The sequence below is a fragment of the Podarcis muralis genome, chromosome 10 (genome assembly GCF_964188315.1).
Source record: "Podarcis muralis chromosome 10, rPodMur119.hap1.1, whole genome shotgun sequence".
Lineage (NCBI taxonomy): Eukaryota > Metazoa > Chordata > Lepidosauria > Squamata > Lacertidae > Podarcis > Podarcis muralis.
The window spans coordinates 58534033-58560723 of record NC_135664.1 but is presented as its reverse complement, the minus strand read 5'-3'; the positions used below and the strand labels follow the sequence as shown (position 1 = coordinate 58560723).

At 40.5% G+C, this 26691-nt stretch overlaps 1 protein-coding gene across 18 annotated transcripts in view; it reads right to left on the bottom strand.

Moving 5' to 3' along the window:
* ERC1 (ELKS/RAB6-interacting/CAST family member 1) overlaps positions 1 to 26691 on the bottom strand; it is a 153079-nt gene that overhangs the window by 59241 nt on the left and 67147 nt on the right. For 12 of the 18 annotated variants that reach the window (XM_077935148.1, XM_077935157.1, XM_077935149.1 and 9 more), the window contains 3 exons: positions 21833 to 21968; positions 16228 to 16359; positions 5734 to 5894 (listed from right to left, as the gene is read on the bottom strand). In XM_077935148.1, coding sequence (XP_077791274.1) covers positions 5734 to 5894; positions 16228 to 16359; positions 21833 to 21968 — 429 coding nt within the window. The remainder of the gene's footprint in view (positions 1 to 5733; positions 5895 to 16227; positions 16360 to 21832; positions 21969 to 26691) is intronic. The other 6 variants (XM_077935155.1, XM_077935160.1, XM_028746641.2 and 3 more) reach the window with 1 other exon arrangement.

Here is a 26691-nt window from a genome sequence, read left to right as displayed (position 1 = left end):
CTGGAACCCAGTTGTTCAGGGGTATATACACAACAGTTTTGAACTGGGCCCAGTAGCATATGGGCAGCCAGTGCAGATGTTTTAACAGAAGCATCATATGTTGCAAGCTATCTGCCCACATCAACAGTCTAACTTGTGGACTAGGCTAAGGGCAGTCCTACAGAGCGAAATTGCAGTAATTCAGTCTTGAGGTTACCAATGAATGGACAACTGTGGCCAAGATAAACTGATTCAGATACAGCCATAGCCAATATACCAGACAAAGATGGTAAAAAGCACCCCTAACTGGAGCACAGGCATCTGGACTATTTTCCAGAAATGGGACCTGCCTTTTCCCAATCCTCATCCTCCCTCTGTCAGCTAAAAGGCAAAATTTATGTTCCACATCGGGGGTGGGGGTGGGAGAAAGGAAATAAGAGGTATGACCCAGCTGCTAGAGAAGTTAACTATTCAGGATTGAGCTGAAATAGGTAAAGCAAAAGGAAGAACCTGGTTGATTGCTGAGGTTTAAAAATGTATATGCAAATACAGTTTCAGCCTCCCAAACGAATCACTTTTTCCCAAAAGCTCCTTTCTATACGAAGGTTGGCATAAAGAGGAGAACATGTGCCCACCCAGAGTGAACTCTTCAGACCTCCAGCAACAGTACCAAACGTAGTATCCCAGCACTCTAATGCAAAAATAAATGCTTCCAAGCAGATGGGATTTTTCAAGTAGATTTCTGTAAGCATTTTATAATCTAATAATATGAGAGGAAAAATGACCCTGAAGTTGTGTAAACCTGACTGGAATGCAGACATCTGTTCTGGTTAAAATGTTTCCTGACTAGGGTCCTCCATCCCACTTTAAATATTTATAGTTTTTAACTAGATTAAAACATTATAAGAGGGGTTTTATTCTCAACAACCTGCGACTGGAATTGATGTGCCAGCTTTTTCCAGCATCGCTCTAAAGTGAGAACCCAGTTTTAACAGCACCGCCCCACTGTTCATGTACACCCTTGTAGAAAATAGTTCCAGAAAGGAGACTGGGAGGGAAAGGGGAGAGAGAGAGAGAGAGAGAGACTCCCCTGAAATGGTATGGAAACAAGAATATAGTGTAGTTAAATCCTCAGGAAGTGATTGGCAGAAAGAACCTCCTTTCCCCACTCCTCCCTACAACATTAACAGCTTGAGCAATTACTGAGTGGAACAAACCCCTTTAACACCACCTGGTGCACTTTTTCAGCCGTTGGTCTTGCTCCCAAGCCTGTCATGGCTCATTTAGATAGTATAGTGCATTCTCTCTATAGGACTATTCTCAGGGACCATGGAGTTCAAAACATAATGAGATACAGAGATTTTTATCATGAAGTGTAGTATAACGTAACTGTGAGCCACAGTACTCAAGAGTTTAGTATCTGAGAGCTGCTTGGAACAGAAATCCTTTTTTTTTGGACTAGGTGGAGTACAAAAACAAATGATCTGGATTAAATATGTACACATTACTAACAGCTAAAGAAAAATGTGTTGGAGAGCAATCTCTCCAGGTTGATGAAAGGAGGTCTTATTTACAGGCACTTTATTTAAAAACCACATCTCCATATTTACCATTAACACTATATCGTTTCATATTCACAGCGCAGCTGCCCTAAACTATAATAATAGCTGGTTAAATTGTCACTGGCCTGATTTGTACAACAAGGCAAGCCAAAATATGTTTTTACCAGGACCTCACAATCATGCTGCCCCCTGTAGAAGAGCTTGCAGCTGCCCTGCTCTTCTTGGTTAACTCAGCATGGCAAGGCAGCTGAGCCAAGGTTTGGCTTGGCATGTCACCCAACCTGAGCTTGTGGCAAAGCTCTCTGCTCCCTAACCACAAGCCGTAGCCAAGAACAAACCTGGGATACAGCTCACAGTTAAGGAGCAGAGAGTGTAACCACAAGCCCACATTCAGACAACATACCAAGTCAACCCATGGCTTAGCTGCCATGTCGCACAAAACTAAAAGAACCAGGGACGAACAAAGAAGTCTCAGTCTCCTTCTCAGAAGCCCACACAGTCACACTAAGCCATAGTTTGGCATAGTGTTATGTGTAAACAGGGCCATTGTTGCGTACAATGGTATATATATATTTTAATTACAAAACACCTACCATTTCATAATGTCCCAATCTCAACAGCATGGAACTCTAATGATTAATTTTTTGTTGGAGAAATGCAACAGCAAGTAGCTTCAAAAGGCAAGTGTTAAACTGGGAAAACCACATATCAGTATTCACTTCTCAAATTAAGCAACGTGTGAACAAAGTTGGGGTTTTCAATACAGTATTTCATAGTTCTTTAAAACTGAGATATAATGTATCAGAAGTGCAAGTTTCTATGTTTTAAAATGGTAACCCTCTTAGTATCTGAATATGCAAAGTATAAAGATACAGAGACTGGCAACTGTGCAAGCCATCCATTTGCTAAGACTTATACCTTATTGATCAAGCCTTCATTTGTGAAGTATTAAAATTATTTCTAGACAGCAAAAAATAATAATAAAATGCTTAGAATCATAGAGTTGGAAATGACCACCATGGTCATCTAGCCCAACCCCTGCAATGCAGGAATCATTTTTCCAACATGGGGTTCAAATACACAACCGTGAGAGTCAGAGCCTCATGTTCTACTGACTGAGCTATCCAGCAGCTGGAGGCTTGAAATGTAAAAACAAAGAGAACAGAAGTAACTCCAAGAAAAGAAGTGGTTTGAAATGCAGGCAAAAGTGCAGAGAGCAAGTGGACAATATATTTTCTGACTTTTACAGGTTAACTTGCATGAACAAGAAAAGCTTTGATGTAATCAAATGTGGTTGTGGTTACTGGAGTACTGTGGGCACTTGTGGTTACTCAGATCTATTTCAAAAGGTATGCAGTACTTCCCATTCCTACAGTGTAATTCAGAATCTCTTCAAATCAACATACAAAAAATGACCTACACAAGTTGATGTGAATTTAAGGGGCAGTACCTTTCCAACCAATGAAAAATCATACTTGTGGTACAGTGGGGAAGGCTTAATGAGTAGCCACCCATTCACCATGCTTACTTTCTTTACTCTCTGATTGCTGGTCAGCAATCCCACTGGATGGTGCTTCTCACTGGAGCAATTAGGTAGGGACAAGAATCTGTAGCCCTGCCAGGAGAAGGGACCGCTTGTCTCCCCCACCAAGCAAGAAAAACATGCAATCTCTTGATCCCAGTCTGAAAGAAAATGCAGGAACTGCACCTTTTGCACAGAGGAGAACAATAATTTACAAGGAACATATGAAGAAACCAGCCATAACAATGAAGAGACAGGTAGAAACTAACCCAGGAGGTCCTATGTACAGGGTTGGCGGAAGCGGTAAACTAAAAGTAATTACAAGTTAAGCACTGGCCCCAGAATGAAGGGTGGGTGTAAGTAACTGCATCAAGAACAATTACAGCCTCACCCGTTATTCTAGACCCGCTACCAATTTTAGTTTGAAACAAAATTGATTCATTTATTCCCTACCCATACAGCATTTTTATCTCCTTGCTCAAGGTTGATTAAAAGAAGCCAAACATATATTCTTCCCACCCACTGTCAAGGGGGCTTCCCAGCCAAAGGAATGCACATGACTATTTATTGTCAAAGATAACACTTAGAATCGCTTCTCCAGCTCTGGTTATCTACACACACCAATCTAACGGCTAGGCAGTTATTCCCAGGTCTAGGCTCTATGGAGCAGTTGCAGCAACAGGAGACCACTCCCCCTTCACCAATTTATATACCTTTCCCTCACGGGCTATGTGCATGCAGCCAGAGACTGCACCTGCGTGGAAACTTCCTCTGCTCATCACCTTTCAATTACCTTCTGGTTCTGGGAGACAGTGGTGCAGGAAAGGATGGGAGAGCACCTGACCCTTCATTTGCCTGACTTGTCTCTTCCTCCTCTTCTCTCTACCCATCCTGTGTTCCACCCTCCAGCTCTGAGGCTGACCCTTCCTCTGTCTATTGCCTCCTGGCTGGTACAGGTCCCTACAAACCACTGGCGCCCTCTCCCAAGTTGGACTCCAGCTCCCCTTCCCCTGGTGCACACTCATCAGCATCCTGCCAGTTCTTGACACCCATGCCAACTCTTCTACCCCAAAGTCAGAGAAGTGTTTTCTTATGGACTGCAACACCCCAGCAAACTGCACCTCTGATTACTCTAAACTTCCATACTACACAAGAACCAAGTTGAAACCCAGTAAGTGTATTTAATGTGTCATTCTCACTGGTATAGGTTAGGAAACTAACTCATCCATAGCTATTGCTCATTCAAATACATAACATTTTTAATACATTCTAGTGCAAAGAGCCAAGAAACAGAAAAACACACATTTATAATTTCTCACCAACACAACCACATTCAGTTGCACCCACAATGAGTACCAGCCCAGACTGAAATATTTAAATGTTTCTGAGATGTTTTTGGCTTAGGCTTTGGGAAGTGTTGAGACTTAGTTTTTTGTTTCAGCTATTTCCCAACAGTAACTAACTAGTTAACAACAGGTTTTCAATGAAGAGACATGGTTTTAGTGAATGCTCCAAAGCTCCAAGTTCAAAAACATTCCAGGATATACAACACAGCATGCATATATGTATACATTTTAATGAGAAGGTTTGGCAGAGCAGTTTGGCAGACAAATACATTGCTAGAGGACTGATTATAAGACATATCTCATGTTGCTTTGGATTCCTGCATTAGGAGTTACTCTCCCCTTCCCCCTCACAAACCAGCTCTCAAAGCAGGCAAATTTATAGAGCAACAGTGTTTTTTTATTAAAAAAACTTTTAAAGAAAAGCAGACTCTTAGTGTCCTAGTTCCAGGTATCAGGTTGCTGAGAATAATATTAATAATATAAAGTAATTCATGCTCCATCTCTAAGACCCCCAAAACCATTTTTCCATTGTGCACAAACTGTTCTTTTCTATCTTAATTTCTCTCCCTCTCCCACCACCCCTAAAATAAAATAAAAGGCAATGATGTTAACAGGAAAGCTGAATATAAATAATGGCTCGCAAAACCAAAATCACTGTTAACTCTGCCAATAAAAATGTTCCTTCTCTTCAGGGATGGCTAAACAACTAAAAGTGCCTCTAATGATCTGCTGGCAGCGCTTGCCAACACAGCTCTAAATAGATAACTGCCTCTCTGAAGACTGGTAAGTACTCACTTCCAAGTAAATCAGTGGAACTTGCTTATAAGTATTTAGGAATTAATGGGCAAATTTAAAATGGAAAATCCAATAGAACCTTACATTCTCTCCTTCCTTAGCTGCAATATGGTGTTCGTCCCCATTCACAAAAACCCATCACTCCTCCTAATTAGAGTTTGTGCCTTAAATGCATTTACCTTGTCTCCACGTCAATTTGATAATTTAATTCAAGTATCTTCCACTGTAATCTGGGGGCTGGGTGTGCATACATGCCTGAGTGCCAATACAAATAGTAGAATCCATTTATAGGAATGTACTTGAATGCATGAGGTGTTATGTGATGGTGGTGGCTGGGGTGGGAGGAGGAAGGCAGTTTCTGTAAGATTCTCCTGTATTCCTAAACATTTCACATTTAGACTACACCATCCAGTCTTTTAAAGTGGAGAAAAGAAGCAATGACTCCTGTGATAAAGGAACACTTTCAAACAGAAATTAATATAAGACCTGGAAGACAGAGTAAAGGTCTGAAAGAAATATTACAACATACTTCATCTCCAGGACCTCCTCCAAATGTTTCCTCCTCTCAGCCCGCAAGTTGGTCAAGTGGGTTTCCTTCTCAGCCAGAGATTGTTGGGTAGAGGACAGCTTTGCTTTCATAGATTCCAGCTCTTGTTTTACTTTCTCCATAGCCATCATCAACTCTTCCACCTAAGGAGTTTGTGAATGATAAAAGAGAAAGTAGAATGTATGCAATTAAAAAATAATAATCTTTGCAATGCACCAGAGCTACTTAATAATTGGGGGGGGGGGGAATCTCTCAAGTGATCCGTTCAGCCTTGCATTTACTATTTCCCCGAATTTGAGTTCTACTCCATGTTTTAATGTAAAATTAATGTTGTTATTACAAAGTAGAGACAAGCACATCTTATAACTTAAGCCCCACTGGTAATGAGTCTTTGTGTTCTGTCTTTATGCTTATATGAGAATTTACACATTTTGTTGTTGTTGTTTAGTCGTACATCACAAAAAATCTAACTATAGACCAATAATTCTTAATTTCAACATTATCCCAATATTGCAATAAACATCACAAGACAGCATACATCAAGTAACTTTTCAGTATGTATTACAAGACCTTTTCCTCATGATATGTCTAAGTCACATGAATAGCTGAAGTAGAAGTTATTATGTACCATTTGAAAAACCAGCCTTCAAAGCAAGAGCTCTGTTACTAGCACCCTGCTTGCCTGTACTAAAAGCAGCATTCGCTTGGGGCAGCACGAAAACAAACTTCCTCCCAAAGCCCAGTATTAATAATATTATTTAATTATAGGTACAGAAGATATTGATATATTCCTTTACATGATGTGTTGCCTTAATCTCTTTGTCCCCCAAAACAAATGACATTCTGCAAGTTGAGAAAAAAATTCTTAAAAGAAAAACAGAACAGCTTTTTTGGGGGGGATGGAGGGAGGTGTCCATAAATTACTGAGAATTCTTTCCAAGTAGAACACAACGCTGAATCTCGTTTGGAGACAGAAAGTACAAAATGGAGCTGGGGATTAAATATGTACTTTAATTGCCCAAGTTGCATAGCACAGCGAAGAAGTACATTATGTGAAGTGCCCAGCACATCCAGATGGTTTCCTTAAAATCACAAGCTAATAAACCTTTACAGAGATACAAAAAATGAAAAAGGAAAAAGAATTATAGCTTCACTGAAGGTCCAGTATTTCTAAGGAAGAGTTAGGATGCTTTAGATGTTGTCAAATATTACAGCCAATACATTTTTCCCCCCAACTGCTTCTGTCCTAAGATACAGAACACTCAGTTTCCACATCACTACTGAAGAACAAGTAAGCCAAGAACAAACCTTGGTAACAGCTCACAGTTGGTTTGAAGAGAAACAAACCATAAGACTAGGTTTGGAGATTACTACTTGCCAGATTCTGGTTTATTTCCTGGCAGTGTTGCGGCAGCAAGGGCAGAGGAAGAGAGGAGCAAGAATTTTCGGTAGTGTGAACTAGTACATTTTGTATTCACATTTAACTATAGTTTTTAACTAATGTGTGAACCAAGACAAAGAAACCAATGCCTGTGTTACCCCAGGGCTCTCCAGCTCCTTCCAGTCAACGCTTGTAGGATCATATAGTAACTCGGTACCTTGGGGCAATAGCAGGGACAGGCTAGAGCAGGATGGTCCAACACCCTTTAGGCCTTTTTGGCAGGCCTTGGCAACATTTGATGCCCCACCTCCTTGCAGCCATTGTGCTGCCTTGAGTAAGCAAGGTGTTGGGCTTTGAGAAGGAGGCATGAGGGCTCTGACAGGGTCCTAGAGTCTTCCTGTCTCCTCTCCGAAGCCTAATTAGAGCTTTCCCAGCTTTGGGAAGGAGGCGAGAGCGCTCTAGTGCCTCCTTCAAAAAGCTCAGTGCCTCGCTTACTGGCTTTGGGAAAGCAGCAAGAGGGTTGTGTATGTTTCGCTGTATCAAAGTATGGCCTTGCACTCCCCGCCCTGCATGTGGCAAGGCAGTGTGCGGCCCGTGGGTTCTGTGTTGAAGGACTCTTGCGGCCCACTTGTTATGAAAAGGTGGGCCACCCTGGGCTAGAGTATTAGAAGTAATTCAGAGTAGAACTTCAGTCAATTTTAAAAGGTATATTTAAGTTTCTTATTAGACATTTTGAACAATACAATTAAAGTGACATTCAAATGAAAGAAGGGGGAGGGAAACTGGTTAAGGTGTTTTGACCATATAAGTTCAAAATGCAAATATACTGGACTGTCAACTACAATGTGTGTGTGTGTGTACACACCAGACAAGCAGTTGTAATCAGAAAAGAGAATCTGCAGGGGTTGGTTTTTTTTAAAAAAAGAAAATAAAAACACCTTCCATAAGCACATATATTTCTAGCTAATTGATGCTCTAATACCAATATTAAAGTATATGCAAGTGAGTGGCCTAATCCCACTACAATATCTCCCACTTCCTTGACTGGATTGTGTAAGAGAAATAACAGCAGCTCAAGCATCAGCAATGGTTGAAAAGACACCAGAAGGCAAATATTTGTAACACTAGACCAAAGAATTTTGATTTTATGGATCACTGCACGGCAGTCTAGAGCCAATCAGAAGCTGAAATACTTTTTGTATTTTCCCCAGAGTACAGGGTGTTGGGAGTATTAACATAGAGAAAAATAGGAAACAATATATAGAGAGGAGGACTGGCATTCAGCAGCAAAATAGTGGCATGCAGAAAGCAATAAAGTAAAATGTACAAAAGGTATAAAAAGGAAATCTTAAAACAAGCATACTTCCTGGTCATGGTGCTTAGTAAAGAAGTGCCTTACTTCAGTAATACAGAATGTATCACCAAGACATACATGATATGAGAGCTTTTACCTCAGGTTTCACCCTTTCTAACGTACATGAAGTACAGTATGACCAGCTTGGTCTTTTACCATCAAAATATAGCTGGTCCAGGGTCCAGGGCCTATCCCAGAACATTCACTCTGCTGGAAGTAATGTACAAGGAACCAACAAGTGATTTAGGCAGACCTAAGGTTTAATGGGCCATCACTTGGCAAAGAGAAGGTCCTTCATAAGGAAGGAAATATTCACTGAGAAATTCATATTTCATTAACACAGGATGGAAAGATCAAAGTGATTATTTGGTTGATACAGAAATTATGTCTGCCTACACATGGAAAAAAATACAGAATATCTAATAAGGAATATCTAAACAGGGCAAATAAGGCAATTTCCTTTATAATTAGATCTTTTTTATTTAAGGAGAAATAGGTCATTTTTAAAAACACTCTCTCATGCAAAGAGAAGTATGTTATCAATGCAAACTTCAGAGTGGGATAATATGACAATATGAATGCCCTTGCTCCTATGTGAACCATAAAGGAGCTAAATTCCTTTTCTGAATAAAAAGAGGAAACCATTCTTCAACTCTGCCTAAGTTGCCAGACCTGAAGAGGAGAACTAGCAGCTGTAGCTTGTTAAGAGTGCTAGAAAAATGAAGGAAGCCATGCAAATAACAAACAGAGCCTTGCTGGCATGGGAGAAGTGTTCCTGAGAAGGAAAAGGAGTTGTTCTGTGGTCTTCTAATCCACGAGATATTTGAACCAGGCCATGGGAAAACGAGGAACTAAACAACTGAATGTCTGGCTTTTGCAAGGGCCTACATATTGGCACCAAACATTGTAACCAGTAGGAGAACTGTTTTCAATCCCTTCCGGCATCTGGACCACTAGTTTGATGAAGCTGCCCTGTGGCTGAAGCAGCAGCTTATTTTACTCTTTAACAGTGAAATGTTTACTTAAGTTATAATCACTTCTCTGTGTGAAGATGGCAGCTCAACATGAAGTAGATTGCCTGACTTGTGGGCGAGTTTAACTGGCGAACTGAAAGCCCACTGGAAAGCTTCAAAATATTTCCCACTATTAACTTGCATTAGCTCCTGGGTACAAACTTCAGAAATGCTTGGGAAAAATAGAAATGTGTCAAGCCACAGTACTGTATCCCAAAAGTGAATCCCTGCTTTAAAAAAGCAAGCTGATTCCAGGTATAGAACCCCGTTTTCTAGTATGTTTTGGCTCATTTTGCCAATTTCCAATAAGGAAGTAACTCAGCTTAAATGGCTTCCAAAGAAGAGAAGGTAAGCCCCTTCTGTTTATTCAGAATTCTTGAATGGGAGGGGTCTCCCCATTTCCCCCACTAGCATTCAGAACAGTCACTGGATGCAGGAGAGGCTTAAGGAACTGCCTTGCTCCATGCTTTTAGGGAAGGGGACATTGCTCTTTGGTAGAGCACATATTTCACCAGCAGAACATCCCAGGTTCATTCCTTGGCATTCCCAGTTAAAAGGGGCAGGTAGCAGGTGATGTCACAGTAGCCAATATTGGTTTAGATGGATGCATATTAAGACCTGGTTGGTAGAAGGGACTGACCTATGTTCCTGTGAAAGGACAATGGAGCAAGAGCTGCCACCACTATCCTATGCTCACTTTTCTAAATTGCTTGGCTTTTAGTTTATTCATTTTATTTATCACATTTATATCCCAACTTTCCTCCAAGGATCTAAAGATGGCATACAGTACATGTTTCTTTTCCTCCCCATTTTATCCTCACAAAAGGTAAAAAGGTAAATGACCCTGTGAGGTAGGTTAATCTGAGAGACAACTGGCCCAAGGTTACCCAATGAGTTTCATGGCTGATTTGAACCCTGGTCTCCCAAGCCCTATTCCAACACCTACATCACACAAAATCTTCATTTGCCTTGGAAACTGATCTGCCCCAACTTGGCAAAATCTTAGTTGATAATGGATAAAACCAAGAGTTAATATCACAGCTGTAAACTTTTAAAGGCTATAGAGGCTCTGGCGTTCAGCCCTGGAAAACTGTACCTGGCCTCATTTTCTCATCATAACCTTTGAAACTAACCCTACATAACGTCTTCCATTTACTATCTATGTGACAAGTTTGGGCTGCAAAGTAATATAAAGAGCCATTCTTAGCGATGGCTCCTCAACAATGGAAAACTCTTGCCCTAAAGCTCAAGTTACAGCATTTGCCGTAACTGATGCAAGAGTAATTTCAGTTGCATTTTGATGGCTTGGGATAGGTAGAATTTTAATATTGGAGCCACTCCGAGCTGCTGCATCAGAGCACAACATATCCTCCCAACAGTTACAATAACAGGGATGTCAAGATAGCAAGGCCATAGGGTTACACAGGGCTAGCTTGTAGAAAGATTATTTTTGGACAGACAGTGGGGAATGTAAACAGAAATGAGACTTCTTCGTACCTTTAGCAATTTACAGTCTAAATGATTGGTCTCGTGCATTCTTTCATCTGATAGCTTCAACAGGCAACAAGAAGCAGAATGGTGGAAAACAGTAAATTGAAGAAAGAGGGGAAAGCATGCAATTAAAATCAGAAAGAGCAATTAAAGAGTTTAAGTAGTACCAACATGCAGAGAGCAATTCAAATCTAGGACTGGTAACACTTTTAATACATTAAAGGATTCGTCAGACTCTATAAACAAAAACAGAGGTGCACATCACCACAATTTTCACTTTTTTCCTTCTCACACAATTTTCTGTTTCTCACACAACTTTTAAACACATGGAAAAATTAGAACCCTTGCAGTGAAAATATGGGAATAGTGCATTCTTAAAAGCAAGCAAGCAAGCAAGCAAACACCTCACTTGCAAACTTTTGATGCAATTACAACACAAAGAACATGATACAGCTATTACTGAGCAGTGCTAGTGGCTGCATTAAGTCCCAAGGCGGAACACAGGGAACCTATGATCCTCCAGATGTTGCCAGACTCCCAACTCTCCTCACCTCCCAGGCTTAAGCAGCATGGCCAACGGTTAGCAATAATGGGAGTTGCAGTACATCGTCATCCAGGAGTACCACAGGTTCCACATCTCTACACTAAATATTGATTTAGCTTAACTGTGATTTGTTTGCAGTCCAGACCCATGCCACCCAAACTACTAAGTGAAACGATTACTTGAAGAAGGGGGTTTGAGAGTCCTGGCTTGCATTAGTCACTGCTTGCTGCTATATCTAATCCGAGTTCATTTTGGTATTCTGCTCCATATGATCTTTTGGCTACAGAGGTACGAGACAAGAGCACTTAGAATCCGAAATTGGTCACAAGGATAGGAGATTCTTGCTGGTGCTTACCAGACCTGCCCCTTCCCCTTCCTGGCAACAGACCCCATTCCCCACCTATCTAATGCTCCACAACAAACTTTCAAGAAGAAAAAAATGTAAAGGGGAAAACAGGTGATTATACGAATATTTATCCGGGAGAGCTGAACCACAACTTTGCTCTTACAACCCATCCCTATTTTTTTAAGGAAATTTCCCCACAACAGCTTGAAAAGATGTACACATGGGAGGCATGACCACGAAGGAAAGAAGATGGCTGCTTAAACTCTAAGCTCTGCTCTAAGGCCCAGAAAAACAGCTTAAAGCAAAACAAACAAACCCTCAAAGCTTTAAGAAAGGAGAGGGTAACACAAAAAGATTCAGAAAAGGTGAAAACAAAAGACTTCACTCAATTCTTCCTCTTCTGGGACAGAAGGCTCCCTTCAAGAATGCACTAATGCAGGCTACAGCCAAGATAGCACCACCCTCTTCCTTGCTGGAGAAAGAAAATGGTAACAATATCTTAAGAGAATAATTTCCAGCACAAGTAAAATAATAAATAATAATAATAATAATAATAATAATAATAATAATAATAATAATAATAAAGGAGCTCCATCATAAAGGAGCTTATTAAAAATACTTTAAAACTTAACCTGAGGCTTATCTCCATAACTTATAAAAACAGCCCAGTTATGGTTATGCGGGATCTGGCTTCCAAAACACTGGGGGGGGGGGGGAATATCTATGTGCTTGCACAATTAAACTGCAAGAAGGTAAAGGTACCCCTGACTGTTAGGTCCAGTTGCGGACGACTCTGGGGCTGCACTCTCATCTTGCTCTATAGGCCAAGGGAGCTGGCGTACAGCTTCCGGGTCATGTCGCCACCATGACTAAGCTGCTTCTAGTGAACCAGAGCAGTGCCGTTTACCTTCCCGCTGGAGCGGTACTTATTTATCTACTTGCACTTGACGTGCTTTTGAACTGCTAGGTGGGCAGGAGCTGGGACCGAACAACGGGAGCTCACCCCATCGCAGGGATCTGAACTGTCGACCTTCCGATCAGCAAGACCTAGGCTCTATGGTTTAGACCACAGCGCCACCCGCGTCACTTTCTTTACCCTTCCCCATTTCCTTGACTCCCATCCACCCAGCCCACTCCTCCCAAGCCCCCTTCCTAACATCCCAACCCTTATCTCCCACTTCTGCACCCCATTCAGCTCTCCCCTACCCCCCCCCTTCTTGCAAAGGAAGGATTTACATTTTTTCTATCCTTCAGGCCATACTTTGCACCATATTAAACTACACCAACACCTTTAATTCTGAAATAAGGACATCTCCCAAAGCGGAAATGTTCGTTCTCCAACCAAAACCAAACAAAGTTGTAATGTGAAGTGGGTGACAGCAGAGCCCAGATATCTTTAACTCTTACATTATGCTTTATAACCCCCCTTTGTTTTATATTACATGCAGAATGTTTAGAATATTTGTAAGCCTTTGACCAATTTCCCCCTGCCACGGTTGGCAGGATCAGAAGTCTTCCCAACCACCAGACCAAACATATCAGTTGGAAAAATGTGTTACTCTGACTAGAGGTCAGAGATTTGTTCATTATATATTATAATTTACTAATTGTTAGGAGCCCAAAAGGGAAAACTTTAACATGCCTCAAATAAAAAGGTAAAGGGAACCCTGACCGTTAGGTCTAGTCACGGACGACTCTAGGGTTGGGCCGCTCATCTCGCTTTACTGGCCGAGGGAGCCAGCGTACAGCTTCCAGGTCATGTAGCCAGCATGACTAAGCTGCTTTCTGGTGAACCAGAGCAGTACAGAGAAACGCCGTTTACCTTCCCGCTGGAGCGGTACCTATTTATCTACTTGCACTTTGACGTGCTTTCGAACTGCTAGGTTGGCAGGAGCAGGGAGCGAGCAACGGGAGCTCACCCCGTTGCGGGGATTCAAACCGCTGACCTTCTGATCGGCAAGCCCTAAGCTCTGTGGTTTAACCCACAGCGCCACCCGCATTGTTGCATATATGCATTATAATAATAATTTGTGGGCATGGCTTCATTAAAACCCACCTTTCATGAGTTTGGACCGAGAAAGGCAAAAATGAGAGTACCCACCATCTGTAGGCAATGAACCTTGAATTGACCATGTAAACATGAACCCTGCTGTACAGTACACGAATAAATCTATAGTTAAGAACAGTCTTGCCTATGTTCTATGTGAGAATTTCATTGCAGGTGATGGTGGTGGTGCAAGTGTGCTTGAAGAGCAACCATGAGATGATGTTACACCTGCTGTGCTAAAAAAACAATTCTGAAACATTTATTAAGCCTGTCTAGTGGATGAAATGCAATCTAGTACATATGGTGCAATAGAGACAAGGGACTAGAGAATCAATAGTGAGAGAAACACTCTAGTAAACGCATAAAGAAAACCATTTACTGTCTGCTCTTGCTGTTACATTAAAGTATTTGCTCTATTGGTATGTCAATACCATGCATTATTCTTTAAAACAGAGAGTACTTGAGTACTTACCAGTAAAAAAGAAGCAGTTGCCTTAGCACCCTGGCCATCACACCTTGGAAATCTGTCCTCTGATATAATTTGTCATCACAGAGGTGAGTATAGCCCCCCCCCCCCGCCTCCCAGTAATAAATTATGTATTTATTGCTGTCAAAACAATCAGTTTTCCCTGAAGAACTGCTCTAGTACTCTTTCAGAAGGAAGCAAACACTGTTTTGAAAGTCCTACATTATATTTTTGCTTGGGTACCTTCCCACAAACTTGTCCGAGTCACTATTTCAAAACACAAGCGCTTGAGATGCTAGTGGTAGTCCTTCTGTGCTACAGTGTTCCTGTGCTGTTTGTGCCATTCCCCAAAAGAGCAATGGCCAACGCAGAACTCCAAGCTGTCAACACTTGAGAGATCAATATGGCTTGTGGAAACAGCAGAGAGGAGGAGGGTGCTGCATCATGTGAGATCCTGAAGGACAGCCATGGAAGCTGCGGCAGAATGCTGCATATGTCTGCTGAAGTAACATGGAAGCACATGGACGTTGTTGCTCATTGCTCTAATGTACAGAAACTCGTTGTATGCTGTACAGTGGCTGTTGAAAGGGCACAAATGGTGATGATCACCACCACCACAACAGAAGACCATGAAATTATATCAACTATGAATAGATGAGTCATCCTGAGAAGAGTCAGATTGGCTGCCGATACCTGATGTGGAGAAATGGGCAACCTTGAGTATGTCTTGTGCAATATTTAACAAGGTGGCAGAGATCAGTCCAATATTACAGACACAGGATTTTGTCTTATGCTGTGCTGTGGTTGGTGGGAATGCAGGACAGAGTCTTCATGGTTGCACACTCACTGTGGAATGCCCTTCCCTCAGAACGCTTATCAGATTCCTTCTTTATTATCCTTTTGCCAAGTGGTAAGGTCCACCCTTTTCCTTCATGCCTTTGATATTGTTTGATCTTCTCCCATTGTTTGGTTTTTAAGCTGCTTGGTTTTGTTGTCAATTCTGTTCATGCTTTCTCTGCTACATGGTTATTTTATTTAATCACTTTTTTTGCTGTTTCCTTTTATTGTTCTTTTTCTTTGTTGTATGCTGCTTTGAGCACCCTATTTTGAGTAAGAAACTAGCTCATAGATTGTTAATAAAATAATATCCTTTTAAAATAAGTATAAGTAGCACTGCCATTTCTAATGATGAAATGTTTTCCCCAAAGAGATTAAGGAATAATTTTCCACTACCAGTTGTGGTTATATAGAAACAGTCCACATGAGGTTTCTTCAATACTTACTTTTCAAAGAAAGATAATCTCATATTAGATTTTATCCAGTTCACCCACTGCTTTGTATGCATCTTTGATAATTTTGAATCCAAAATCCTTTTATTTACTTTCAAAAAGTGTGTATGGCTAATGTGCAAAAAGCACTAAAATGTTAAAGAAGTTTAGCTGGGAAAATCTTTAGGATGAAAAAAGTGACTTCCATCTTTTTTCTGATGTCAGCATTGTTTCAATGGAAAGGGGAGGTTATGGGTGAGGGAAGCAGCAGTTATCAGAATATGTTTCTAAAAGGGCTTAAATGCAAGATACAAAAACCTGTTTAATGATAGCTGTTCTCATACTGGTATATTTTACTGAGTGGAACTTGAAGGCACTATTTAGAGGATTCATTTTCAGATTTCAAAGAGGCTTAAAATATCTGGTGGGAAATTACTTGAAAATGAACTAAATAAAAAAGTCTACCAAGGGCTTTAGGATTCTCTGATACAATGCTAAATAAATCAAGTTACAATACCTAACAATGTTGCCTAGATAGCAACAGCAGTGACTATAATTACGCAGACCTGTTTTTCAGACTGTATCCTGGCTGATTCTTCTTGAGCTAACACCATTTCACGCTCTGCCGTTATTTGCACACTCTCCCTGAGTGCCTCTTCTAGCTCCTCAATTCGATCATCCTTCTTATGCAGACTGTCCTGGAAAATGATAGGAGACCAGATAAAGTAGCTTGGATTTAAAAAGCCGGCAAGCCAAGTGCTACGTCAACCATAAGTTACTCTCCCGTGATGTAATTCCACAAGCACAAATCTTCGCATAGAGGAAGGGAGAAGTTGTAAGTGAAGGCAGAGCTGGAGAAGGTAAGCATCACAGTAAAGGAGAAAGAGAGCAAACCAAGAGATCAGTGCTAGAAGTGCCGTTTGTGTAAAGAGCAGCTAGAGCAGTTGACAGATTATGTGCAAAAGATGCAGATTCACATGCAGCTCCATAGCAGGTTAGTACGCAGATGTTGTGGTATAGCAGCAAGCATTCAGAATCTCTTCTCAGGCACGCACAACCTGACAGGCAGGGCATAGAAAACTGGAAGGAGTGCAACTTGCAGTTAGTGATTTGCTTGGAGACAAGAGCTCCTTTTTTTCTATATGGAGAGTGATACAAAGCACCATCCGATTAAATCAACATGGCAAAGGATCTATGTGAAGTGGAAAGACGAAGGCCAGAGTGTCAAATAAGCAGTATTTGAAACATTAGAAACCGATTCTCTTCAGAATGAAATTTCTTACATATGTAAACCATGTTGTCATAGACCAAAATGCAACATCAGATGCTTATTTAATGTTTGAAACATCTAGTACAAAAACAAGAGAACTTTAGGCTATAGACTAGGAAATGTTTTTACACAAATATATGAATGTTGTCAGCTTCTGAAACTGTAACTCAGACACAAACATGAGTTTCCACTGCTTGCTTGTTATCCAAGGAGTGTTTTAGGTTCAACTAAATGACAGAACATTGTCTTTTTTCCAGTTTCACTCTACTTCAAGTATTGATCTCATCCACCATGAATGCATGATTATTAGGAAGGGTCTGCCAGGCTTCTCTGAAGTTCACAACTAGCATATCATATAGCAACTAATAAGCACTAAGAAATAAAGCGGCAGCAAGTTAGCATCCTCTAAGAATCCTCCCACGGTTTCTGATTTGTCATTTCAACTCTGAGGAATGGTGGTGCTGTCTGTCTGGAAAGAGGACTGGTTTGGCACCATTCACTTTGTTAATTGCTAAAAAGATTTAAATGGTCATGATATTTGCAAGATCTTGTATTTGTGAGGATGGTACACCTCAGCAAACTACTACAAGTTCTGCCAAATGTACACAGTTCTCTCAGACTCTTTCTGTACAGAGAGGTTCTTGACTTATGAGAGAAGAACACAAGCCTTGTGTCGTGATGAGAGGACAGGAAAATCTTGATGTTTGTACTAATACACACATATTGGAATAGAGAAAAAGGAGAAAGCAACATCATCTAACACAGGAAAAATTGTCCAGATGCTACTCAAGTGAACGTCTCAACAAGGAAGATGATCTTCATACACTGGCTACTCCAGCATCACGAACATTGTGCTTACTTTCTATATCTTCTGAAGCAGTGTTGATTAAACCCTTCTAATGTTGTTACAGGTGCTTAGAGTTAGAATTACCCTACCCAGTCTGCAACAGACAGTCCTCGAAAATTATAGTGTGCAGTTCTAATTGCAGCAGACATGGAAAATACTCATTAGGTTGTCTACGTTATGTCAGAATCCAGACTGTCATATTCAGAATCTTCAGTGGTGTCTCCACTTCTACTCTATAGAAGAATGTGTGTCTGGTTAAAGCCGATCTGAGCAACTGCATAGAAGGAAGCATAGTATAATGCAGTGTTTCCCAACCTTGTGCCTCCAGCTGTTTCTGGACTACAATTCCCATCATCCCTTGCCACTGGTCTTGCTAGTCAGGGATGATGGGAGTTGTAGTTCAAAAACAGCTGGAGGCACAAGGTTGGGAAACACTGGTATAATGGAGGTATAGCTGTGCTTTTCATCTGAGATAAGCAGCAAGCATTTGCAATTCAAGTACATGTAGTAAGTTTCCCTATTCAAAAGTATTAACTCTGTGGGACATTCAAATTCTACTGAAAATCCAGAAAATGATCAAGTAGTGCAACAATCAATTCCATCTTAATATTGTAATGTAATCAATATGGAAATGTAGAAATATATTTTGAATATTAATGTTACTCATATATTATCACTTAAATATCCAATGAATCTGAAAAAGCTAAGCAAATGCAGATAGTAAACAAAACAGATGTGTATAGCAAAACAAGCAGCTATTAATAAATCATCACCAAACAAAAGCCATTCCTGTGCCTTAGTTATAACTTGGTGATACATTATTTTTCCAGGATACGCCTTTTTGGAGGTGGGGGGGGGGTAGAACATGAAATTTCCCCTAACTTCCAATTCCAAGACTTTTCGACACTGGCCTCTAACAAAGAGAAAGTTGTACAATGCATACCCATGGTGCTGGAAGATGTTTTCTTAGTAACAAAGAGCACCTTGCTTAACAGAGCCTGAGAACGTGTCCCACTTTTTTTGCATCCTATTATTAAAAATGAAACCTATGATTATTCAATGGTAGTGGCAATGTCAGTGGAGGAAGCTCCCACATATTTTTTCATAGAATTCAGATGCAACTCTGGATGAAAGACTACTGATTTTAAAGTGCCAGATTCTATTCCTTGCAGCCAATAGACTATGTGGGAACAGACGCAGTCAGTATGATCATTTTGTGAGCCCTAATTGGTATCTGGGTTTGGATTAAATATAAATGAAAATTAAAAGGCACATTATTAAGCACATTCAGAAGCTTGTTTTGTACTCAGAACCAGAGGGGGGCTAGTGGAGTTTGCCTCATATTTATGATAAGCATTATGAGCTACTGATTCATATTAGGTGACATCTCATTCTAAATGCTACTGTCTACGTACCTACTAGAAGCCATGAGAAGGAAAAAAGAGAGGGGATCAGTTTTTTATCTTCCTACATGAAGCAAACTCTCATGTATAAAGCTGTTATAAGAGAACTAAAGATGGACAATATTATAAATCCATTTTAATTGGTTCATTTTTAGTCCAGGTAAATTGAGTTAATTGTTATTATTGCTGGTTTTATTCCTCCAATCCTCTTATTGTTCTTTCCAAATGTCAAGTTTCCATCATCAGAAACTCCTGTATAAATGAACACTTTGATATTTGACTAGGAAGAGACAAACCACATGCCTATTACAGACAGTGCAGTAAGAGCTTGGAAGCTTGTTTATTTGGCTGGATTGCAGATGGCTAGTTTAAGAAAATAGGGATCATATTTTTAAGCACTACATAATGAATTATTAATTCCAGCCAAAACCACAAAAGCCAAAATTATTTGAAATTGGTGCTTCTGTGCACTAACCCCAAAACCGGCAATGGTTGCTTACAGTATATCTATTTCTCCCTGTGCTTACTTTTTTATTTAACTAATTAGCTCCCAGGAGAATAAAGGAAAACTAGTTGTGTTGGATCAGCTGACTGGATTCTTGCTGGAGAAGAGTGGGGACAGAATTTTAATGAAAATATTCTGAGTGAGCAACTTTATTAGATCACCGTTGGAAGTGAACTTAGGCCTTATAAATCTCTTCCTCTAGGCCACCTTTCCCAAGGTCTAAGCTCTTGGACTAAAGACTGTGTGTCTTAAAGAGCCAACTCTGCAGACAAAAAATGGCTCACCTTTCTCTAGTGGCCTGCTCCCTGCATCTTTTGGGAGGTGTGGTAGCAGCATACAGAGCACTTGATTCTCTTACAAGTCAGGCTCAGGGGAGGGTCCTGACTCAGGTTCTAGGCAACCAGCCTCAGGTTCCACGGATTCTGAGCCACTAGCCTTATGTTCTGTTGGCTCTGAAATAATAGCATCAGGAGGCTGCTCCAATTCCCCAGGTGGTGGTACAGAGCCAGAGACTAAGCTGGCTCCTTCACTGAGCTTGAGGGCATGACAAATATCCCCCTAGTCACTGTAATAAATATGATTTTATGATTAACTGCATCCTTACGGGATTCAGAGCAAGCTGATTTGATGTTTTAAAATTACATATCTATATATATCTACATGCCCATACTCACACACCCACACTAAACTACTGATATAATTAAACTGGACCTGCTACTAAATGGAGAAGAGACATGTCCAAAATAAGACCACCAAAGAGGACTTATTTCACCTTCAAGTGAATTGTTATGTATTTGAGAAAACTGACATTTGAATGCCATTACATACCTATATGTAAAGCATATGGCCATTATTAGATTAATGCTGAAATAGAGCAGGACATTTAAAGACACATCTCCACTTACTTTGCAAAGGCTTACAAGTAGGAACACTAAAACTGACCTATAAATTATGTCCCTTGAATTCTTCACTGTACCTACATTGGCAAGAGGCCCAACACTGGGAATTTGTATAAGCTATGGATGATGGATGCACAAGTCCTTGTATAATGAGCAGTTCGTCAGCCTTTCTTTTATCTTCTACCTGTTCAACATTAGCTTGCAACAGCTTCCCTAATGTTTATTTGAGGAGTTATTTGCACATGTACACACCAGAACCATGCCTCTTTCCCTTCTTGCCTCCCACAATCAGGCTCCAGATAGTATAGTGAATGTAGTCTGTACAGGACCTTTAGAAAGTGCACAGTCTCCCTTTCCCTGCACCCTCTTCTCCATGTATCTCTGTGGTGCAATGGATCAGTGTGACTGGTTAACCAGAAGGTTGCTGGTTTGAGCCCACCCAGAAATGACTGTGGGAAGGATTCCTGCACTGAAGGAGGTGGGACTACATGACCCTCGGTCCCTTCCACCTCTACAATTCTATGATTCCATGTGGATAGTCCACTTTGAAGAGAGAATCACTCTGTTGCTACAAAACACGTTTCGAATACATTTCACCTGCTAACCCCTCAGAGAACTTTGTTCAACTAAAGTATGTTCATCAGAACACAGCTTCCATTGCAAATTAACTTGGTATTGCAGATGACTGTCACAATATGCCTACTTTATGCTGTGAAATATTCCGTGAGGAGTCACTTATGACAACATGGCACTGTGTCAGTGGCTTTATAGATGGAGGGAAATATGCAGTGAATTGGTGTGAAATTGAAGAAAATGATCCGTGCCCAAATAAACAGAAACGTAATTCTGCAACTCCAAGGATACTTACTGATACATCTGTGCTTCTCAGGCTTTCTTCACTGAACAAAAGCTAAGTCCAAGTATCTCAAAACAATTAAGCAAGATCTTTAGAAGCACGGGAAGCCAGACTCTGTAACCAACTTGAAATCGATGGCGAGTTTATAATGTTGTCCCAGTAACTTACGGCTGAAGCAAAGTCCTATTTGCTCACTTACCATAAAAGGGATCAAACTGTTGAAGCTTAATAGGCCACACCCTTCCAGAATCTCAGAATGCTGTGAGGGTAAAGCTCCTCCTTTAATCACAAAGCAACTCCTTTATTAGGAATAAGTCTGAAAGCCAGGAAGCAACTGAGGCAGAAATTTCAAGGAAGATGGCCCTGTGTCAGACATACAGATTCACGTTACCTGCAATTGCTGGGAACTGTCATTAAGATTGTCTTCCCGCCGTCTAGCTTCTTCTAGCATCTGTGCACTCTTTTTCTTCTCCACTTGTTCTTTATGCTTCAGATTTGCTACCTTTTTATTCTGATCTTTAATTTGCCTGTAAAGGGGAAAGCAAGTATTCAAATGCTTGTGCAAATCTACATTTGAAAGCAGAAGTTATAAAATGCAGGGTAGAACAATTCTTCTGTATTTTCAGCAATGGTGTAGATTTGGCAAAGTTATTCACTGCAGCAACCCATTTTCAGTTAAGTGACCAAAGTCGACAAACTCTTATGAAATGAAATACTTCTGCACACAATAAATTATACAATGGAGTTCTAGAATTGGCCCCAAGCCTGTGCTTGAGTTAAAAAACTGAATATGCACTATGGTGACTTTTTTTAAAGACAAGATGAGAACATATTGAGATGAAGCCTACGGTGTTAAGTCCAAGATACAGTTGCAAGTGTTATTTTCTGGTTTATTTACTTAACATTGTGAGCATAAGCACTTAAAACCCATTTTTCCTAACTTTGTTCTCTGCAAATTTTGAAATCACATCAACTCCCAGAGTTGGTGAAGCTAGAATAAAACCCAGCCACTCCTCCAGCTGGACTCCGTCCATGGAACCAGTGAATGTGTGTGCTGCCTTCTTCCATTTCAGGGGGGGTATGTGGGCTAGATGACCCTTGGGGTCCCTTCAGTCCCACAATTCTAGGATTCTCTGTTGCCACAGGCAGAAAAAATGTCTCAGGCCAAACAAAATGTGTGGGCACCAATCCGCATGGCTTCATAAGAAGACAAGACACATTGCTCTGTGATGCTTCTGAATGCCAGTTGCTGGGAACTGCAGGAAGGGAAAGGGCTGCTCCTGTGCTCAGATCCTGCTTGCAGGTTTACCAAAAGGGGCATCTGGTTGGTCACTCTGAGAACAGGATGCTGGACTAGATGGGCCACTGGCCTGATCCAGCAGCAAGTTCTTCTGGTGTATGTATGGTATTTGGGTTGCTATTTTCCCCTAGAAAGGCCTTAGCAGGGAAGGTGGTGATGGCCACAGAATACAAAACCCTGAACTGACCAGACGTATTCTGGCGTGGAGGGGTAGCCAGACAAGAGAACTATTTGCCCGCTCTGTGCACAGCAGTGACCCAATCATTTGTGGAACAACTGTATATCGGAAGAAATTGTTCTGTTTAAATTGTTTTTGAAGGATATTGTTATTGTTTTGATTCTGTAAACCGCTTTGATTACTTTATATTATGAAGTGGCCTGCAAATCTTTTGTTGTTGATGATAGTAATAATACCACCACTAAATAAGCATGGTCAGATGTACATTTCAAGCTCAGTTCCTGCTGTCATTTTTAAGGTGCATGGAAATAAATGCTTTAGTGCTGTTTTATACTTAGAAGTTGTCTCCAGAGCCTCGAGCTATTCTTCAACCCACAGAATTCATAGTGTTAAGGCAAAGAAGAATTCCTTGGTAGTGGGTAGTGCTGCGGGGTTTGCACATGCTCAGTGTCTCAAAGACATTTCACCTTGGCATTGTTATTCAGAATCTATTTTTATATTATTGTTCCCACATGGGAGGTCCCAGGAATTGTGTTTAGTGGCCTTGACATCCTGCCTCTTGCGTAGGAATGTAAAAGGCTCCTCTTATGCACTACACTCAGGCACTATGTGGCTCAACCACTGTGCAAAAGCTATCTGAATGGCTCCCACCCCCAAGATGAATAAGCAAAACAGAACAGTAGCCTGCAATTTAACAAACTGCTGTTTTAAGATAAGAGAGGCTTTAAAGCTGTTAGCCAAAGAATGACTATTTAGTTATGTTGAATATTAGACATTTGGATACTCTTTGATTAGATAGTCTTTTGACCTTGTTTGCTCTAGCAGATGACCCAGAGAAGATTAGGCCATGCCTGCATCCCATCTGTTCTGCTAACAGTTAACCTAAGAGGCCTTTTTGACATTTAAGAGGCTGAGGAGCGTTCTTTGCAAGTATGCCATCTATGGAAGAAAAGTGGAGGTGTAATGTCAGATTTATATCACACTCTTTTTCCACCTAAAAAAGACTCCTATGTGGCCAGAGAATCAATGTATCCCAATGTTTATATTTCAATATATATGATCAAGATTAAGTAGTTTGCAATACACACTCTCAGGGAAAATGGCACCTTTAGAGGTTAGGGAGCAAGTTACGACTCAAATTCTGACTCATTGTTATAAGAGCTATTGTTTCGTACAGTCATACCTCATGTTACGGATGCTTCAGGTTACGGGTTTTTGGATTGCGGACCGCAGGAAACCTGGAATTACCGGAACAGGTTATTTCCGGGTTTTGCCGCTCGCGCATGCACAGAAGCGTCAAATCATGCCGGCGCAGACACGGCACTTCAGGATGTGAACGCTGCAGGTTGCGGACGTGCCTCCATCACGGATTACTTCTGCAACCCGAGGTTCCACTGTACTATCATTTCAATAGTTCATTGTTCTATGGTTTTACTTCTTTACAAAATGTGTATCTATGTTAACTTGCAATACATTTTTATTTGCATTATTTTCCAGTTTAGACTTTTTAATGCACCACACCACTAACTAATTTATTGTAATAGTAAATTAACTGCTACAAATAAAATGTGCTTAAAGATTCCTTTCCACATATTGGACTTACTCTTGAATAGTTGTAAAGATCACAGGTGACACATGTGAGGTGCACATCACCTCACATTTCAGGGCATATGCGGCTACACACTAACTGCTACAGTGTCCATTTCTATGGTAACATGGGAAGCAGGGAAATAGTGGGGGAGCAAACTCAGCTGAGTGGCCTACAAAAGTTCTGTCCCTCAGAACAAGAAGCTTCTCTTCAGCTGATAAAAACTACCTGTGCAGTCCCTCTCAACATTAGTGCCAGGGCTAAATGGCATTTTGGAATCATTCCTGCATCTTTTGGGAAGAACAGACAACAGTGTCTAAAGTATTAATTGGATGCTTTTTATAAATACAATCTTTATGTTAAAAGAAATTAAAACAAGCATTTTTAAAGGCAACCCCCTATAAAGTAAATAAGAAGCAGACCCATCCTGCGATGTCATTTAAAGAGAAGATGAATTCCTCTCATCATTTATGCCTCAGACACAATTCAACAGCTAAAAAAAATCATTATGCTTTTGAAAGGAGTTAATGTAGCACTGTTAAAACGAATGCTAGCAAGTTCAAACAGTCCATTAGGAGTTCTGTTTGCGAGCTTCTTGCCACAAGTCCTCGTCATTTTCTTACACTGCTCTTCACTTTTCCATGGCATTTATAAGACAAGGCAACCAATGCCAATGAAAACAGTGCTTGTTGCTAGAAGTCATGAAAATATAACTAGACTGTTGTATGTATGCCAGCAAGAAGCCCCAAATGGGTTTTCAGAGAGGGGTGGGTGGATTTTATATCCTGAAACCAGGAAACCCAGGTTTTAAAAACAAATTCCATGTACAGATAAGTATAGAGGAAGGGGAAGGGAAGTAGAATTGAAAATTGAGATGGGTGGATAGGAGAAGTCAACTTTGTACCTAACCATTAAAATAGGTCTCAAGAGAGTTCAAAGGTATAGGTAAGATCAAGAAGCAGATTAATTCTTGCCACTCTACCCAGTACTTATTTTCGCATTATTTCAATCTCATCAGTATTTTGCAAACGTCACAAAATTATATCATCTTCTAAACTTACTAGAGTTTCTGTGTCTATACATCTTCATCTGAAAAGTTTGCTGGGGGATACCTAATCAGATCCTATACCTTCCCCAAGCACCTACTTTCTACAGTAATCAGGGATTTGCAACTCCCCACTTCCCCTTTTAATGATTCTAGAGGGGGTTACAATCTATCCTTTGGAAAATCCTGATTCTTAACTATTTCCCCAAAATTAGACAAATTGTTTCTGTTCCTTCCTCCATATTCTTTCCAAAAATGTACTGAACTCCTTCCTTTGGGAGGCCAGCCATTTGAGAAACACAGACTGCATCTACGTGTAGTTCATTTTTAAATAATTATTTAGAATATTTTTTTTTTAGAAGCGTTAGTAGTAGACTCCTTGAAATTAATGGACATCAAATATGGACATTAAAAAACAGTACTAGTAAAATGTATCAAGCACTGAAGGACCACTGGGAAATAAATAAGGAAATTGTTCCATTGGTAATTTTTATTGTAATTATGAGCAGGTCACTCAGTAGTGGGTCAGTTCCTACTTCAAGAGGCAGGAAGGAAAGGCTAAAATCCTCTTCCTGGAAGGTGAAGGTTCCAACCTATCTCCAGGCTTGAGAAGCGATTAAACATTCAGGTAGGTAGCTGTGTTGGTCTGACGCAATCAAAATAAATAAAAAAATTTGAAATTTGTCCAGTAGCACCTTAGAGACCAACTAAGTTGTTCCGGGTATAAGCTTTCGTGTGCATGCACACTTCTTCATGTATCTGAAGAAGTGTACATGCACACGAAAGCCTATACAAAGCACAACTTAGTTGGTCTCCAAGGTGCTACTGGACAATTTTTTAAGCAATTAAACAGTGAGAAATCACAACCAAAAACCTGTGTAAGAGTTGGCCTAAATCCAGCAAAAGCAATTAAGAAAGCTAGGTTGAATTTCCACCAAAGCAACACAACAGAGTAGAGCCTAGTTTTTTCAGTGTTAAACAGTGTGGAAAAGACTGCATTTCCACTCTTAACAAAGATGTGAATCAGTATGCAGGGTGAGCAGAACAGTCTCTCCCTATAAGAAGAGAAATTCATCAAGCAAAAAATTATTTAGGCATTTCCCTGAACATGCAAAGCCTCCAAATATGGATGGGGACGG